At 37.8% G+C, this 16,895-nt stretch overlaps 1 protein-coding gene across 2 annotated transcripts; it reads left to right on the top strand.

Annotated features, from left to right (window-relative positions):
* Positions 1-287: 287 nt before the first annotated feature.
* On the top strand, positions 288-3,731 carry RNASE10 (ribonuclease A family member 10 (inactive)). Of its 2 annotated transcripts, none has more exons than XM_023525906.1 (2): positions 288-513; positions 1,788-3,731. In XM_023525906.1, exon 2 carries the CDS (start codon positions 1,793-1,795, stop codon positions 2,438-2,440), a length of 648 nt encoding a protein of 215 aa, XP_023381674.1. In that variant the 5' UTR covers positions 288-513; positions 1,788-1,792; the 3' UTR covers positions 2,441-3,731. The 2 variants fall into 2 exon arrangements, with proteins under 2 accessions (XP_023381674.1, XP_023381673.1); XM_023525905.1 differs by having other exon boundaries at positions 289-521.
* Positions 3,732-16,895: the final 13,164 nt, after the last annotated feature.

Here is a 16,895-nt window from a genome sequence, read left to right on the forward strand (position 1 = left end):
AAAAGCAAAATAACCATGTTGCAAATAAAAGCCAAAAATCTTGACATTTTAGAAGCAACAGGAAAGGGTTAAAGGAAGTACATATGAAGAATATAAGGACTTGACTTGGCTTGAAATTCATGGGCAAGATCAGGCTGCTATGTACCTCAGGAGAGTGGGTGTAACTCAAGAGTGGAAAAATTTATTGGCAAAATCAAACTGTCTGCAGTTTTTCAGGCTGAGACATTTCCTGTCTTAGATGTCTGGGTCTGTCTCAATGCCCAAATAGCTTTACTTCAAAGTGTTTGTGGGAGAAGAAAGGAGAATTGGATGAGTGTGTTTATTCAGCGCGAGGTTGGAGAAGTGGGAGGAGAGTGGGCCTAGGAACAAGCCTGGGTTTAAGAGCACATGGACGACAAGGAGATAACCATTTTTCTGAAGACCAGCATCCAGGCTACTTCCCATAAGGAAGAAAATCCTGGGAGGGAAAAACTTGTTAAACAAGAGGAAACAAGAATCTTTGAAGCTGCTTAGGTGTGTAGGTAAGTCACAGCGGTGTTGGGTGCCCTGGAGAAAAACATGGGCTATTCTCTCTTTTTAAAAAATTAAAAAATTTTGAAGTAATTTCAACTTTAAAGAAAAGTTATAAAAATAATACAAGGAATACCTTTCATCCAGATACATTATTTAAAAAAAAAAAGAAAAAATTTTCCATTTTTAAAAAATTATTTTTTATCTTCCTCTCTAAACACACATGTACATGCATACATATGATCTAATTTTGAACCATTTGGGGTTTGAGGATAGTTTGCATACACCATGCCCCTTTGCTCCTTAATAATTCAGGATTTGTTTCCTAAGAACAAAGACATTCTCATAAATAATCATAGTACAATTTTCAAATTCAGTATATCGAGCTTTGATATAATACTCCTACCTACTCAACAGACTATAGCAATTTCTTTTTCTGATAAGGAAGGTCTCTCTTTGATAGGGGCTGAGACTAGATTAGCAGGACAAAGATGTGTACCCCTTCTCTCAGCTCTCATTAGCATCTTTATTGGTAGAGGAGCTCTGGCAGGTCAGTTGTTTGGTTTTCATTGTTTTCATTCTTATTCCATCCTTCCCTAAGAGTACAAAAAGAATCGGCAGGAAATACCTAAGTGCTAAGAAATCATTAGTAGTAGGAGGGATCTGGCGTGCCAAGGTGTAGTTTTAGCACACACATCTCCCTGTCTCATCTTAGGATCGAGAATGCATTGTAATACTTTTTCTATTTCTTTTGATCTTTGGGGGCATGGTAGGTAGCAAAGAGAGTAATAAATCCTTGACTGAGCAAAAATAAATTTGGGGTAAAAATAGAGATGCTCTCTTATAGTAATTCTAGTCCTTTCCTGAGAATAAGGCTTTCTATAAGAATTTCTCTTGAGGTAAGCGTGACACTATATTTGCTTGTCTTCTCAACCATCCTATTGGGTTACGTGGAACTAATTTCTGTTTAAGAGACAGTTGATGTCAGCTTTCTCCCTCTGATGCCCGCATATGAACCAATTTCAGAACTGTTTTGCCTGTATTTTTCAGTTCTGCAGGATCCACACATCATTACACAGGATAGGGCATGTGGTAGGGAGGGACAGGAGGGACAGGAGAAATGAGAAAAGAACAAGAAAGTATCTCTGCCTTGAGGGAGATGGGATAATGTAGAGAAAGAAGAGGAGACCCCAGAGACTATGCTGTCAGGGTTTAGGGCATAGAGTCTCTACTGGAGCCAAGAGTCACCTCAAAGTCCTTTCCTTCCTCCCCTCCAGGCAAAATGAAGCTGACTCTGGTGCAGATCTTTTTCATGATGTTGCTGCTGTTGCTAGGCCTGGGGATGGGCCTAGGATTGGGACTTCAGATGGCCGCAGCACTCTTGGAGGATAGTGATCAGTCACTGAATGAGTTTTGGTACAGCGACTCAAAGGACATGGCAGAGGCCACTAAGGAGGGAGAGGGCTCCCGAACAACAGAAACCCTGCTGCTTAGCAACAAAGTACTGGTGCAACCTGGCTGGCCAGAAGAGACCATTCTCAGTGAAGATGAAGTTGGAGGAAACAAGATGCTCAGAGCTGAGGCTCTCTTTCAGAGCAACAAAGACTATTCTAGGTTTGACCTGACGGCCCGGGAGTGCAATGCCATGATGGCACATAAGATAAAGGAGCACAACCGCACATGCATAACCCAGTACACATTCATTCATGAAGAGCTAGAGACAGTCAAAGCTGTCTGTAATGGGCCTGTTGTTGATTGTGAACTCAAGGGACGCAAATGTCACAAAAGTTCCCGTCCTTTTGATTTGACATTCTGCAAGTTATCCAAACCAGATCAAGTCACTCCTCACTGCAATTACCTAACTTTCATTTTTGAAAAGTTCATTATTATATCCTGTAGTGACATGAAGGTCCAGGTCACATCTGAATGATGAAGCAACTTGTCCTCTCTACCTTCTCTTCTTCCTCTTTCTCAAGATGTTTTCCTCCTCTTAGGTATTCTGCAAAAAAGGTTTTGAGACGAGAACCTTTATCATTCTCCCCTGAAAATATAATTCTTTGCCTGCAAGTTCGCCTAACTTGCATTTTGTTCCTGGGATTAGAAGTGGCTAATTACATATAGTTAATAATATGTAGAATCTCTTGGTTTTTCTCTCTCTCAATCCTATCTCCTCTCTTGGAAAGAGATAAATGAAGAACTGCTCTAGGCTCTCCTGTGGTCCTGGTCATCAGTCTGTTTCCTGGTCTGTTTGCCTTTGGGTGTAGACTACAAGAATTTAATGCATCCTTTGCCCATGTCCTTTTCTGCTACCCATTATAAGTCTCCCAAAATATGGGACCTAGATATAGGGATCTGCTAGTCAGGCGCTGTGGTGGTACAAATCAAAATAGAACTTGTGCTGGGACAAGGACAGCCCTCTTTTTCTTGATCTTTCTCTACCCTTATCTCTTTCCTCCCATCTTTTACTTCTCTTCTTTGCTTTGCTTCTTTTTACCCTGTCTTCCCTCTGTCCTCCTTTTCCTCTTCTTTTGGGGCTCTCCCTGTTCTTTCTCCAGATTCTTTTAGAAATTTATTCGACTGACACTGATCACTTTTGCAATGACAAGTAAGATGTTGGTCCTATAGTCAAAGAGTGAGTCTGGCATCAGAGGATGGTGGGTTAAGAGACTGATGAGGAGAGGGAGATCAGAAAGAGTACCATTTCTCCAAATTTGTTCCAGAAAGTAGTGCTCGCATTAGGTGCTCAACAGATGTAAAATAAATGAGATCAGAGGGACTCTCATTCTCACTTAGCACCTCTTCTCCTTTTTTGCTCCAAAGGATAGGAAAGTTAGTGAAAGAATAATTTCGGCAGAGAGGGTTTGCATCTACTCAAGGAGGGAAAAAGCTATGGGGTTGAGTAAATAGAGGATGTAAGTAGATGCCATCAGCCTATTTCCTCTGAATTCAAATTGATCAAGAAATAGCGTAGCAAGACATGCATGGGTGCAAGAAGGAATCCAAGAAAATGGCTACAAGGATCTGTTATATCGATTTTGAGATCCTCCTCCTAGAGTTTTTCTCTGTTTCACCTTCCCAGACTGTAACATACGCAAGAGTCAAGGACATACATAAGTGGGAAACTGAAGGGAAAAAAATTTTGTCTTACTCTGACCTGCCTTTTACTTTCCTGTTCTTTCCTCATTTATTCCTCAATTTCCTTTATCATTTCTGTTCTCAAAGGCAGGCAACAACTTAAATGTGTTGGTTCTAGTAGCCTCTCAGACTCTTTTAATTTAATATTTCCCTTTATACTTCTGACTCATCTCTCCTGGCAATGACTTCTTAGAAACAGCATTGTTGGGCAGGAAGCGTATCTGCACCTGTGGGCTGCCCTGACATTTTACAGGTCAGTGAGGGAGTGGTGGGAAGTGAGGAGTTGGCCAAGGCAGATTCCTACTCTTCCTGATGGTGAACCCCTTCCAGGAGGAAAAGACAAAAGATTATCTAAGGCAAGGGAGAAAATAAGAAGTGAGGTAGAAAGAGAGGAAAGAAGAGTAGACGTCAGAGAAAATCAGCCATGTTAGAAATTTTCCAGTAGGTAAACCAAAGCTATTTAGGACTGGGAATTTGAAAGTCTGACTTCTTAATCAAAAACCAAAGGGTCCTTTGTATGGGGTAAACTATTAAGAAACTAGAATTAGTAAGGATTTGAAGCATATATTCTCTCATTCACAGATGAGATGACATCCTCTTATAGGTTCCCACCAATTTTTCTTTTTAAGGGTTTCTACATTGTCACCCTAGCTCCACCTTTTAGTCTTCATTTTGGACAAATCTCAGTGGTCAGGCTTTTATTAGGCTGGGGAGACAATCTCAGGAAAGCAACCTACAAAACACTCTGAGGGTACTTAGTGGCTCCAGCAGGAAAACACAATGTGGTGACAAGATCTGGACTCCTTACTCAACAGGAACAGAAAATTAACTCATTGTAACCCAAATGCTGCCTCATTTATAAAACTTTCACTGACTCTTGCAGCTTTCTCTTTGCGCTTCTCTTTGCGCTTCCAGTATACATGCTTTAGGCCATATAACAGATTTTCAATTCCTTATCCACTGTTTCTAAACCCCCAAAGCTCTGAAAACAGAAGTTTTCTTTCAAAGGCTCCAAAACTTATTTAGATGCAAAATCTAAATGCTATATGGCTATATGGCCATTACACATTTCACTGAGGAAATAGCAATGTGTTTGATTATGAATACTGCCTCAGAGAGACTCTTCTAAGGGTGTTTAAGTAATCTCTCTCTCTCTCTCTCTTTCTCTCTCTCTCTCTCTCTCACACACACACACACACACACACACACACACGAGTCACATAATATTGAAATCTGAAATTTCTAAATTTGAAATCTGAAAAATTCTAAATTTCAATATGCATTGGCCCCAAAAGTTTCAGGTAAGGGATCATGGACCTATATATGCTATTTAATTAGCCCTTAATTAATTTGCATATACAATATATGACTCTAGTTAGGCCATAAGCATTTATGTGGAAGCAACTGTGTTTCTTCTTATTCTTCAACACATTTGATCAATGATTACCTGTTTATTGGTTATCCAGTACCTCCTCAGAAGTTAAAAATTGTATGAAATAGTCACTTAAGAGGAGCAAGTTTCTGACTCCTGTCAAATACTGCACAATCTAACAAAACAGAGTAGCCTAATCTACATTTTGGATGTCTTTTCAAGATGAGCAGGAAGGAAGTTATAATTCAATGTTGAACACTTTACTAGAGGCTGTCACATATTTGGTTTTATGTAATCCCAGTAAGGAAGTGATGTTATATTAGTGTGTTTTACAGATGATAAGTAACAGACTCAGAAAGGCCAAGTTTACCTCAACCAATATCATCTAACTCATAAATGCCTGATCTGTAATTGAAATGGAGGGTTCCTGACCTTCCTTCTATTTGCTGCTTCCCAATTTAAGATGCCATTTGGTTTGCTCACCCACATCCCCAAGGATGAGATTTGACTCGAAGTTTTAGATCTGGATTCTGGATTCTTTTGCTTTACATCGGTCAAAAAATATTTATAGTGCTGAGCACATATGCACCAGGTACTATAAGAAAATGAGCGAGAGCCCGAGCAAGAGCAAGAGCGGATGCAGGAGAGAATCTCTAGGTTCTGAGTCCTCTCAGGATGTGAACACAGGGCCAGAGGATGACTTTAGAGGCCCAATATCTGGATGATTATGGCTGCTTCTTAACATAATATTAAACAAACAAACAAACAAACAAAAAATAAAACAAAACCATAGTATGTATAAGAAAGTTCAACAAAGTTTGGATTTTTATTAGAATGTGTACTTTAATCCTTTTAAAAATATAGAACAATCTTTTCCCACCCCCAATTCAGTCTCTTTGCTGTCATTATTATTCTCACTCTCTTTTTGGCTGTTGCTTTGCTAACATTGGGTAACATAGCACAGAAATGTGACTGGGAGAGGGGAACCAAGGCCAGAAAATGATTCCTTTATTATTTATTTGCAAGACACTTAAATATTGTCTGCAGGATACTCTACACAAGTCTTTCTTAACCTTGACTACTCATTGGAATCACCTTGGGGAGCTTAAAAAAATACAGTAAGTACAATCCCAGGATTCTTCTTCCAGAGATATTGATTTAATTAGTCTGGATCGGGACCTGGGCATCAGGTGGAGTCTAGGCATCTTAGGGGTCTCATTACTATTCTTCCTATGGGAATTTTTCTGTAAACTGATATTTCAAAGACTATTGACAGGGATGTTAAAATGATTTGGGAGATGCTGGGTTAACAAGAGTTAAGTAGGTTTTTAAAAAAAAAACAGATCTCAGAACCTTTAATATTAACATGCACTGTGACTCTCTAAGAGGCAGAGAGCATATTCAGCATTTCTGAATTTACTTCACCGTGAAATTCCTCCCCCTTCTCCTTAGTCACTTAAAAATTGATTTCTAGAACTAGTGTTTCTAGTTGGAAAAAGTTATTCTAGACTTTTTTTAAGCCCTTCACCTGAGTTTTTTCACCTAATACAGTTATCATGGGGCCCACCTTGAAGACTGACATCTAGGTGAGATTATAAAATAATCTATACTCAGATTATCAAGTAATCTCATGTGGTATGCTATAGGAGAAAATAACCACTTCTTGGGAATCAGATAGACCCGGGATAAAATTGAAGCTTTGCCACTTAAAAACAGTTGTGACCATGGGTAATAACTCTTGGTTCTCAGAACCTCAAGTTCCTTATTTGTTAAATGAGATAACACTAGTATCTACTGTATAGGGTTGTTATGAGTATTATAGGAGACTAAATGGCCCATAGTAATGCTCGTTGAATGGCAGCTGCATTTGGCGGTGATGTCACAAGACTCGTTGATCATAAAGAGCAATAAGCATTTTGACAGCATCCTTCTGGAAGCAGTACTATGATACAAGCACAATAGCGTTAACATGGGTTTCAGTTTTAGACACATTGGCTAGTATGTGGATATGTGGGGTCTTGTAAAACTCATCAAATTCCATTCTTTGGATGGCCACAATGTTTATATACTTGAAGCCAGTGCAGTCTTTAGACCTGAGTAAACCGGGCCCCTGCTCTGAACCTATCCCTTCAGGGGTCCCTATACTTTGAACTGCCTTTCACACAGGAAGTTGCCCTCTGATTTTTGGGACTGATTGGGACCAGCAGTGCCATCTGGGTCAGGTACCCTGAGTTTGAACTGGGGCCTGTGGGCCTAAGTCTCATTACTCCCCTTCAGGGTACTGTTACCCTACCCCATGTATAGGGCCAAACAGCTGTCCTTGAAGAGTTCTGAGACTTGCACCTACGGGGTCATCTTAGGGCTCTGAAGCCAGCCCTAGTTCCAGGAAAGTGGCCCAGTAAGTGGATGGCCCCTTCTGATTGGTGTGGTATTTCTTTTGTGGGATCACATGACAGTGAGCCACCAGAATGGTACTGGTATATTGATTTGGGGTGACTTAAACACATCCTAGACACAATATGAATGTAGGACTCTGGGTCACCAGTGGTCCCTACTAATCCTTGGACTTGAGCACACGTGTGGCTGGCTTTCATCCATCCATGTTCCTATAGCACTTGAAGGTGGCAGGGGTAGCAGCACATGTTCCTTTTCCAGTGAGCCTCCTACTGCTGGCACCCAGGGTGGTTACTCCATCACTTTGCAGGCTGTGCTCCTGTCTCTTCAAAGGACTTTTGAGACTATTGCTGTGCAGTGCCAATAGGGCACTTTTGATCAGTGTTGTCTCGCCTCTGGTTGACGAGTGATGACATACTCTCTTGGGCTGATTTTAATGTGTGCAAAATGAAGGAGTATCATTCCTTGTGTAAACAGGACTTCTTTTTTCACTCTGCCCATGGGACCCTTGCCTATCTTCCTGGCTGGTGGTAATGTGTGAAAGGCAAGAGTGTGGTATGATCAGTTACAAAAGAGGTCACATTGTAGAAATACAGTGATTATGGCCTAAAGAATTCAAGAAAACATATGGTTGGAAGATGTGTTGTTCTATATTTACACTATAAAATTCCAAATGGCAAATATCCCATGGCAAGAAAATGAATTATCATTCTCATTTTCCTGCCTACTCTGGGTGCTAAGGTCTAAATGTGTGTCACCCTGGCCCCTGGCAAATTCACATGTAGGAATCCTAATGCCCAATGTGAGGGTGTTAGAAGGTAGGGCTTTTGGGAGGGGATTAGGTCATGGACCCCTCATGAATTAGATTAAGGCTTTTATAAAAGAGATCCTGCAGAGCTCCCTAACTTCTTCTGCCATCTGAGGAAATTATAAGAAGTCTACACCCCAGGAGAGGGCTCTACCAGACCATGTTGACACCTTGATCTTGGACTTTCAGCCTCCAAAACTGAGATTTCTGTTGTTTATAAGAAGCCCGATCTGCTATAGTTTGTTCTAGTGGCCAAAACAGACTATGGCACTAGGTAGGACTTGCATCTGTGGTCATTATCAACCATGTAAAGTAACAAAGTAACCTTTGGGAGAGTCATTGGAAGCTGGTATTCACAGGCAGACAGTGGATGATTCAGTGTCATGAGCCATGACATAGCCAGTATTATATAAATAGCATTAGGAAACTGCAGAGGCAAGAAGATCTATGTTGTTTCAATTCGGACAGATTTTGAAGAGCTGTGGCATTGTGCTACCTTTTTCTTGTGGTGGGAGAAATTATCCAAGAATGATACATTTAACTACAGAGAACACGAAGAAATGGTTCCTAGATCTAATAGGAAGAGATAGAGCCTGGACCCTACAAGGAATCTGCATGTGCACTGATTGAACATAAACAAATGTGTAAGTATGTTTTCTCTACCCTTAATTCTAAATCTCCATTGTTAAGTCACTATACTCCACTTGGGCCCATGAATTTTATAATATATTTAAAAATCAAATTGTTTATGTAGATTGGGACCCTATACTCTCCCCCTCGCCCCCCCACTGCCCATTTGGCCAGGGCCACACACACACTTAAGAGGCACATCTGCTTGTAGCCAAATCCAAGATAATGTCTTATGTATCATGTCCTCATTGGGCTCCTGACATACACTCTCCTCAGATCCCTCAAGTGCTCACTCTTGGCAGGCAGTGTAGACTGAGGTGGCCCTTTTCATTCTTTATCCTTCCCAAAGTTGTAAATTTATATCATTGGACAGAGAGATTCACTCCTGGTGGGATGGAAAGAGACTCCAAGGGACAGAGTTGTCGCTATTTTTAGCAATACTTTGATTTAGCGGGTAATTTACTGCTGTTGCTGTCCTTGCCCATAGGCCTGCCCTCTCCTCTTCACATGTGCAAACTGGGCTTTAAGTTCATTCCCGGAAAGTGATTCAAATCACAGCAATGTCAACTCTAGAAGCAGTTGGGCTGGGGCTTTATTAGAATTATGATTTAGAAACCAAGTAAAAGTTGGATTTAAGGGAAGAATAAAGGGGAAGAGGAAAATGGTGTTATTAAGGCTAAGCAGAAGGGACTACGAGGGAAATGCAAGTGCTCACATCGAGGCATAATAACCTTACCTATTTATATAGGATTTCAGGAGGCACTGAGATGCACCACTGTTGGAAAATGTCAGCTCTCTAGCATTAGCATGAGGCTAGTGTGGGGAATTATATCTTTATAAGCTTATCGTGTATCCATATACACTAGGATATAAAATTTTTAACTTCAAAGAATGAATGAGATTTTCAGCACCTTTATAGGTGACAATAAGAAAAGCAAAATGCAAAACAGCACTTATTCTATGAATGCTTTTGCATGAAGTTGGCAGTGTGCTAATTACTGGGTATCTATTCATTAAAAACAACAACAACACATCAACCACAACAAAAAAACTAAAACTGATCGTATCTGCGCTTGTAGCACATCCACAAAGGAAACCCATAGGGGATGATTATGATAAGAGTAAGGAAGGTGATGTGATTAGGTCCAGCACTCGGCACTGCTCTGGAAAGCTGATCTGGCAAAAGGCCAACATCCAGCAAGCAGCTGCATTAGGAGACTGGAGGTTAGGAGAATGTATTTCCAAAGTGAAGGAAAGGATACCCAAAGGGTTAACTGATAAAGACAGATATCCTTTACCAGAGAGGAGAGGTGCAGCCATCCCCCAGCTGCTGTGAGCATGCTGAGAATTCACAGTGCACTCTTCTCTGGAGAATCGCCTCCAGTGTGAGGGGGCCTCCTCCTTGGCAATGCCTAAGAGGTTATGTTCTTCCCCAAAGGGTAGCCCACAGCCAATGACTGATTGCTACAGATACATATACAGGAACTTGGACTTCTTGCCTTAATTTTATGTCAATCATGTTCTAAAGCTCCCAATGTGGTTTGAGGGTAGACTTGAAGTGAAAATCACATCTTTGTTTAGCTTTTTCTTCTGCCTTATCCTGCTTCCTTTACATCTTTACCGGTTTCTCCTGAACGCACTCCCTCAGTGAATCACTAGCTCAAGAATGGTCATCTTAGGCTCTGCTTTTAAGTCACCTGACCTAATACCTTTGCTAAGGGCAAGCCCTGACAGAAGCTAGTTCTTTAGGATATACATATTCTAAGGAAGAGATGAATAACTTATTTGACTTGAGAGTCTTCAAGGAGCTAAAGGGCAAGTGCCCAGGTTGAAGGTCATTGCAGGCAGGCAGGCAGGCAAAGTAGACTGTAAAATGTCAGTGTGGCATAATAGTTAAGCACATGGAATCTAGAACTTCACAGCCTATGTTCAGATGCTAGTTTTAACATTTGCTAGCTGATCTTGATAAGTAAACTCTCTGATTCTTGTTATCAGTAAATGAGGAATTTCCTGTGCAGAACTAATAGAATGCTTTGTCCATTTTAGGTGTTCAATGTATATGTATTAAATTAAACTCATTTTTTGCATGGCCTCTTCTCAAACGTTGGCTAACATTTTCTGATCCTCCTTTTATATATATAGTCAATACCACTCAAGAGAAAGATGGACTAGATCTCCTAGTCTTTAAAACAATAGTGTTACCACTATATTGTATTTCCAACTTTCTTGATCTGGGGACAGTCAGCCATCTCTCACCAATATCAAAGACTTACAGAGGTTACTTGATACAAGTTTTATGATCTTCAGTTATTACAGTGGCTTTAACACCCACATATTCATTGGTATTCTTCCCTTCAAAAGGCGAGCTTAATTTACCTATCCTTGAGTGTGGGCTGAACTTGGTGATTCACTTCTAATGAATAGAATGTGATCAAAGTGATGGCATGCTGCTTCTGAGATAACAGTAGCATGGTTTGTAACAGTAAAAAGTGGAAATCCTAAATGTCCAACAACAGGGATAATTTAAATAAATAACAGTAGTCTAACAATGAAATAGTATTCTGCTCCTTAAAGTGATAATAAAAATCTACATTTATTAACATAGAAGATGTAGATATGTTCAGTGAAAATAAGTTTTAGTGGGTTTGTTATGATTAATTTTATGAAAATATGCATGTATTTGTAAAAAAAAAAAACCCTTTATGTTTATATTTGTATTTAAAAAATCCTGGAAAGATATATTTCAAAATATCATCAATGGTTAACTTTTAATGATGAGATTTAGGGCAATTCTAGTTAATTTTATTTTTGTTTAAGTATTTTATAGTTTTTTCTTCCAGAGACTTAATGAATCAAAAAAAAAGAGCAATAAAATTCATTGTAGAAAATTAGAAAAATACAGAGAAATCGTGCTCAAATAACAGTGCTCAAAGTTAATCACTTAATATTTTGGTGCATATACTTTTAGCTTTTTATGTACAAATATAAATAGAAACATGAAGATCTTTAAAAACAAATTTAGAGTCAAATATTATACGCAGTTTTGTATTACACTTTTAAAATATATTTTAAAATGTCTGAAATAATATTAAACTCAGAAACGGTGCATGTACCGTACAAAGAACTTTTTTTCCTGAACTATTTGAAAGTAACTTGCTGAGTGCTTTACCCGAACACTTCAGTGTGTCTTTCTTACAAACAAGGATATTCATATACATAATCACAATACAATAATCAAAACCAGGACATTAATGTTCTCATTATGGTGCCATCTAACCCAGACCTTATTTAAATTTTATTGTTTGTCCCAATAATGCCCTTTATAACAAAAAGACCCAATTTAGAGTCTCATGCTTCTTTTAGTGGTCGTATTTCTTTGTTCTCCTTGAGTCTGATATAGTTCCACAGGCATTCTTTTATTCGTGACTTTGACTCTTTTGAAGATTATAGGCCAGGTACTTTGCAGAATGTCTCTCAATGTGGGTTTGTCCTAATTCGATTCAGATTCTGCATCTTTGGCAGAGATGTCACAGAAATGGTGCACATTCTTCCCAGTGCATTCTAGCACTTCCCATTCAATTCTAATTTGATCCGTTACCAACAGTATTTACATCATTCACTTGGTTAAGGTGGAATTTCTCAAGTTTTTCTGCTGAAGCTACCATTATTTTTCTTTTGTAACTAATAAAAATTATATTCCCACCATTGCTATTGTTAAGTCTTGTGCCATTATATGGGTCTTTGTAAGCAATCTTTCTAATTGTGTTAACAAGCTTTTTGGACCTTTTTATGCCTGTTTTCTCAATTTTCACATTGATGTGTGTGCATATAGGTCACTGTATCCTGCACTGGGGAGGAGTGGTCGTGGTGATGGTAGGGTTTCATCCAGACTCTCAAATTTTGGGGTCTGGGAAATTGACTTCATTAAATTTTCAGTTTTCCTTTTTCTCTCTCTTCCCTTTCTGGAACTCTAAGAGTCAAATATTGAATCTCTTTCATTGCTCTTCTATATTTCTTATCCTTTCTTCTATGCTTTTGTCATGTTTTTGGAACTAATTTCTTGGAAGTTTCATTGACTTTATCTTTTGACTCTAATATTTACTCTTTTGTTCCCCCTGACATTTATATATCTATTTTCCTAGTGTTTATTTCTTTTTATTATAACTCTTTGAGAGCATCCTGGTTTTTTGTTTTATGAAAGCAATTCTTAGAATAGCTTAGAATATATTATGAAGTCTTTAATAACCTTTAATTCTTAAATATTAAGACTTTATCCTCTAGTATCTGCTTTGTGATTTTGCCTTCGCTTCATGTTTTGTAAGTGCAGTCTTCAAAGAGATATGGAGGCAATTCAGTGTGTGAAGGGAATGGACTATGCAAACAAAACTAATTTTGTAGACTTAGGCAAATAAATTTCTCTTTAAAATAAAAAATTCAATGTTGTTAAAAGGATATATGCATGTGTATATACACATGTGTACGTGTAGTGTGCGCGCTTGTTTGTATAATACTGGGCAAATGGTAGGTGCTGAATTTTTGGTGGTTCTAATTGTTCCTCTTTTATGGTATTTACTTCCCAAAAATAACAAAATCTCCAGTATCTCCAATGTGTGTGAGGTAGGCCACCAGATGGCACCAGTGCACTAGTCTCATGATTAGAACTGTAAAGTGAATTCTTGACTTTTCATATGTCTCAAACTTTCATAATAAATTTGAATATTCCAGCACCTATTTTATTAAAAATCTGGGGCATTATATACCAATAAGTTAATCATAATTTCTCTGGACTTTGGAATATGGTTAATTTTTGATTAGCACTGTCAGTGTTCAACAGTTAATATGATGTATCTCTGTAAAACATGATTTTCAACATCATGTTACCATATATAGCTCTTAACATTTGTAAGGAAAAGAACTTACCATATAGGTACAAATTGGTGACTCTCTGATTATTTTTCTGTCAGTGTTTTAAATTATTCCAAAGCTAATCTCATAAACAGACTTATCAGAATGTTCCTTCTCATCTAATCCCCTTAAAAAAAATTAGACATTCTCCTCTCCTCTGTCTCCCACCTCCACATTTTAGAACACTATAATTAAGTCTTTTTTATTTCCGTTTTAAAATAATAATAAATATCAAACATACAGAGAAAGAATAAAAGTAAAAATAAAACATACCCAGACCCTTCCGTCAATATTTTAAAATGTTAATGTTTGATCATATTTGGTTTGAATCTTTTTATTATTTTTTAAAGAAGATTTAAGAGGGGTTAGATGCAGCTAGTGTTACTCCCCCATGTCTTTCTCCTCATTCCCCAGAAGTAACCAGTAAACAAATGTTGGTGACTATTCTCCCTGTGGATGTTTTTATGATTTATTATTTCTGCATATACCATAAACAATATATATACACATATAGTACAGTATCTTTTTAAAATATACATAAATTACCGCATGCTGTGCATAGCCTTTTGTTACTTGAACTTAACAAGCAATATTGTTATTAAGATTATCAACACTAGTATATGTAGATCCTGTTTATTGATTTTTACTATTGTATTCCATATTTTAACTATACTGGGTTATTTTTTCCTTTGTAAGTGGACATTTAAGTTGTCAAATATTTATTATACAAATAACACTTTAATGAGCTTTCTTGTTCATTTTCCTTCACTTATATGTGTGTTTCTTTAGGGTAGACACTTGACAGAAGAATTCCAAATTATGATGCATATGCAATTATATCTCATTGTCATACTAGTTTACATTTTCCATATTACCAGTGAGATTGAGCATCTTTTCAAATGCTTAATTACCATTTATATTACTACTAGTTCATATCAGACTTAGAGGAAATTTGTAAAAATAGTAAAATAAACTTCTATACACCTTTAATCCAGTTTCCCCAATTGGTAAATTTACCACATTTGTTTTTACATCAATCATTTTGGGGGAACTATTTGAAATTAAGTTTCAGACATGATGCCTTTCTATCACTATATTATTTCCATGAATTTCTAGGACCAGGACATTCAATTAAATATCCATAATTACCAAAATCAGAAAATTAACATGCTATAATAATATCTAAAGATTTTATTCATAATTCACCATCTTAATAATGTTATTTCTTTTTAATTTTTTAAATGTTCTTGCTGGCAATTACCAATGCATTTGATTTTTTTACTGAAGTAAAGTTCAGATACTATTAACACTTAAAAGTACAATTTAATGGCATTTAGTACATTCGCAATGTTATGAAACCACCATCTCTATATAGATCCCAAACATCCCACAACCCAAAAGAAAACCTCACATTCATTAAGCAATCACTCCTGATTTTTCTCTCTCTTCACCCCCTGGCGAACACCAACTTGCTTTCTGTCTCTTTGGATTTATCTATTCTGGATATTTCACATAAATGGAATCATACAATATTGACATTTTATGTGTGGCTTCTTTCACTTAGCATAATGTTTTCCAGGTTTGTCCAAATTGTGGCATGTATTAGTACTTCTTTCTTTTTTATGGTTGAATAATATTCCATTATATGCATGTACCACAATTTGTTTATCCACCATCAAAAAACTATGAAAATAGCAAGCGTTGAGGATGTGAAGAAATTGGAACCCACCTACAATGCAGGGCCCACTTGTATCTACTTACTTTTAAACCCAGGCATTAGGTTTTTGTTTCAATAGTAGTTTTTAGTTCCTGTATTCTATTTATTTCTTTGTCATTATTTATTGTTGCCTCCCCAAAATCTCAATCTTACTGTATTACTTATTTTATTGCTATATAACAAATTACCACAAACTTAGTGGGTTAAAACAATACCTATTTCTAATCTCGTAGTTTTATAGGTCTGAATTTTGGCTCGGTTGGATTCTCCACCCACGTGTCACACTCCAAGAGTCAGCCAGGCTTCACTCTTGGAGGCTTTGGGGAAGAATTCACTTCCAAACTCATCCATGTGATCAGCTGAATCCAGTCTCTTTTGGTTGTAGGACTGAGGTCCTTGTCTTTTAGCTGGCTGTTGACTGAGAGTCACTCTTAGCATCCAGGAGCCACCTAATATTCCCTGTCATGTTGCCCCTCCATCTTAAACCCAAGAGTGGAAAATTCCCCTCGTAGCAACCCCTTCCAAAACTTCAAATCTTTTTTTAGTCCACCTAATCAAATCAAGCCCACCGAAGATAATCTCCCTTTCTTCAAGTCAACTGCTCCATAAACTAAAACATCATAAAGTGACTATCCCATCGTATTCACAAGTCCTGCCATACTCAAGGAGAGGAGATAATGAGGGGCATGTACAACAGGGGGAGGGGGGACATCTTAGAGGTCATCTTGTAGTATTAGAACAAGACTATCACACTGTATTTGTGTATAGACATATTTGCATGTATTTGGACGTATTAGTTACATAAAAATTCTTGTCTAATAACTCCATTTTCTTAGTTATGTGGGTATTGTCTATTTTCTCAGTCTCTTGTTCTTGGGTTTACTAACATGGCTTATCTTCTTGTGTGTTGGTTATTTTTCATTATATGCTGAATATGGTATATGAGTAAGTGGAAAGATACATTGAGGCTCTGGAAGATGCTATTTCCCTCCATAAGGAAAAAATATGTTTTTTTGCAGAAGTAGGAATTGACCATTAGCAATCCTATAACTAGTTTCATCAGAGCTTTAAGTGCTTCAGGGTTGAGATTTAGTCTATGTGAGGGTAGGTCTATTTCTGTTTCATTCTTACTCCTAGAATATCTTAATATTCTAACTAAAGCTTTAGATATTACCAGGGTATCCAATTTAGATATTCTGGGGTCTTAAGTTTTAAGTTTTGTTTTCTTCAGCCTATGAATCTAAGTAAAGCTTGTTTCAGCTTCTCATAAGCCACTTTGAAATTGGCATTGTCTTGAGGAGGGAAAGTGATCCCAAATGCCAGGCTCAGCTATCTCCTTTCCTGAAACTTGGCCTCACAATTCATCACTAACTTGGCACTCTCTGATGCCTTCCAAGAGATCTGAAGTTTTTTTTGTTTAGCTC

The sequence above is a fragment of the Pteropus vampyrus genome, unplaced genomic scaffold (genome assembly GCF_000151845.1).
Source record: "Pteropus vampyrus isolate Shadow unplaced genomic scaffold, Pvam_2.0 Scaffold642, whole genome shotgun sequence".
NCBI lineage: Eukaryota > Metazoa > Chordata > Mammalia > Chiroptera > Pteropodidae > Pteropus > Pteropus vampyrus.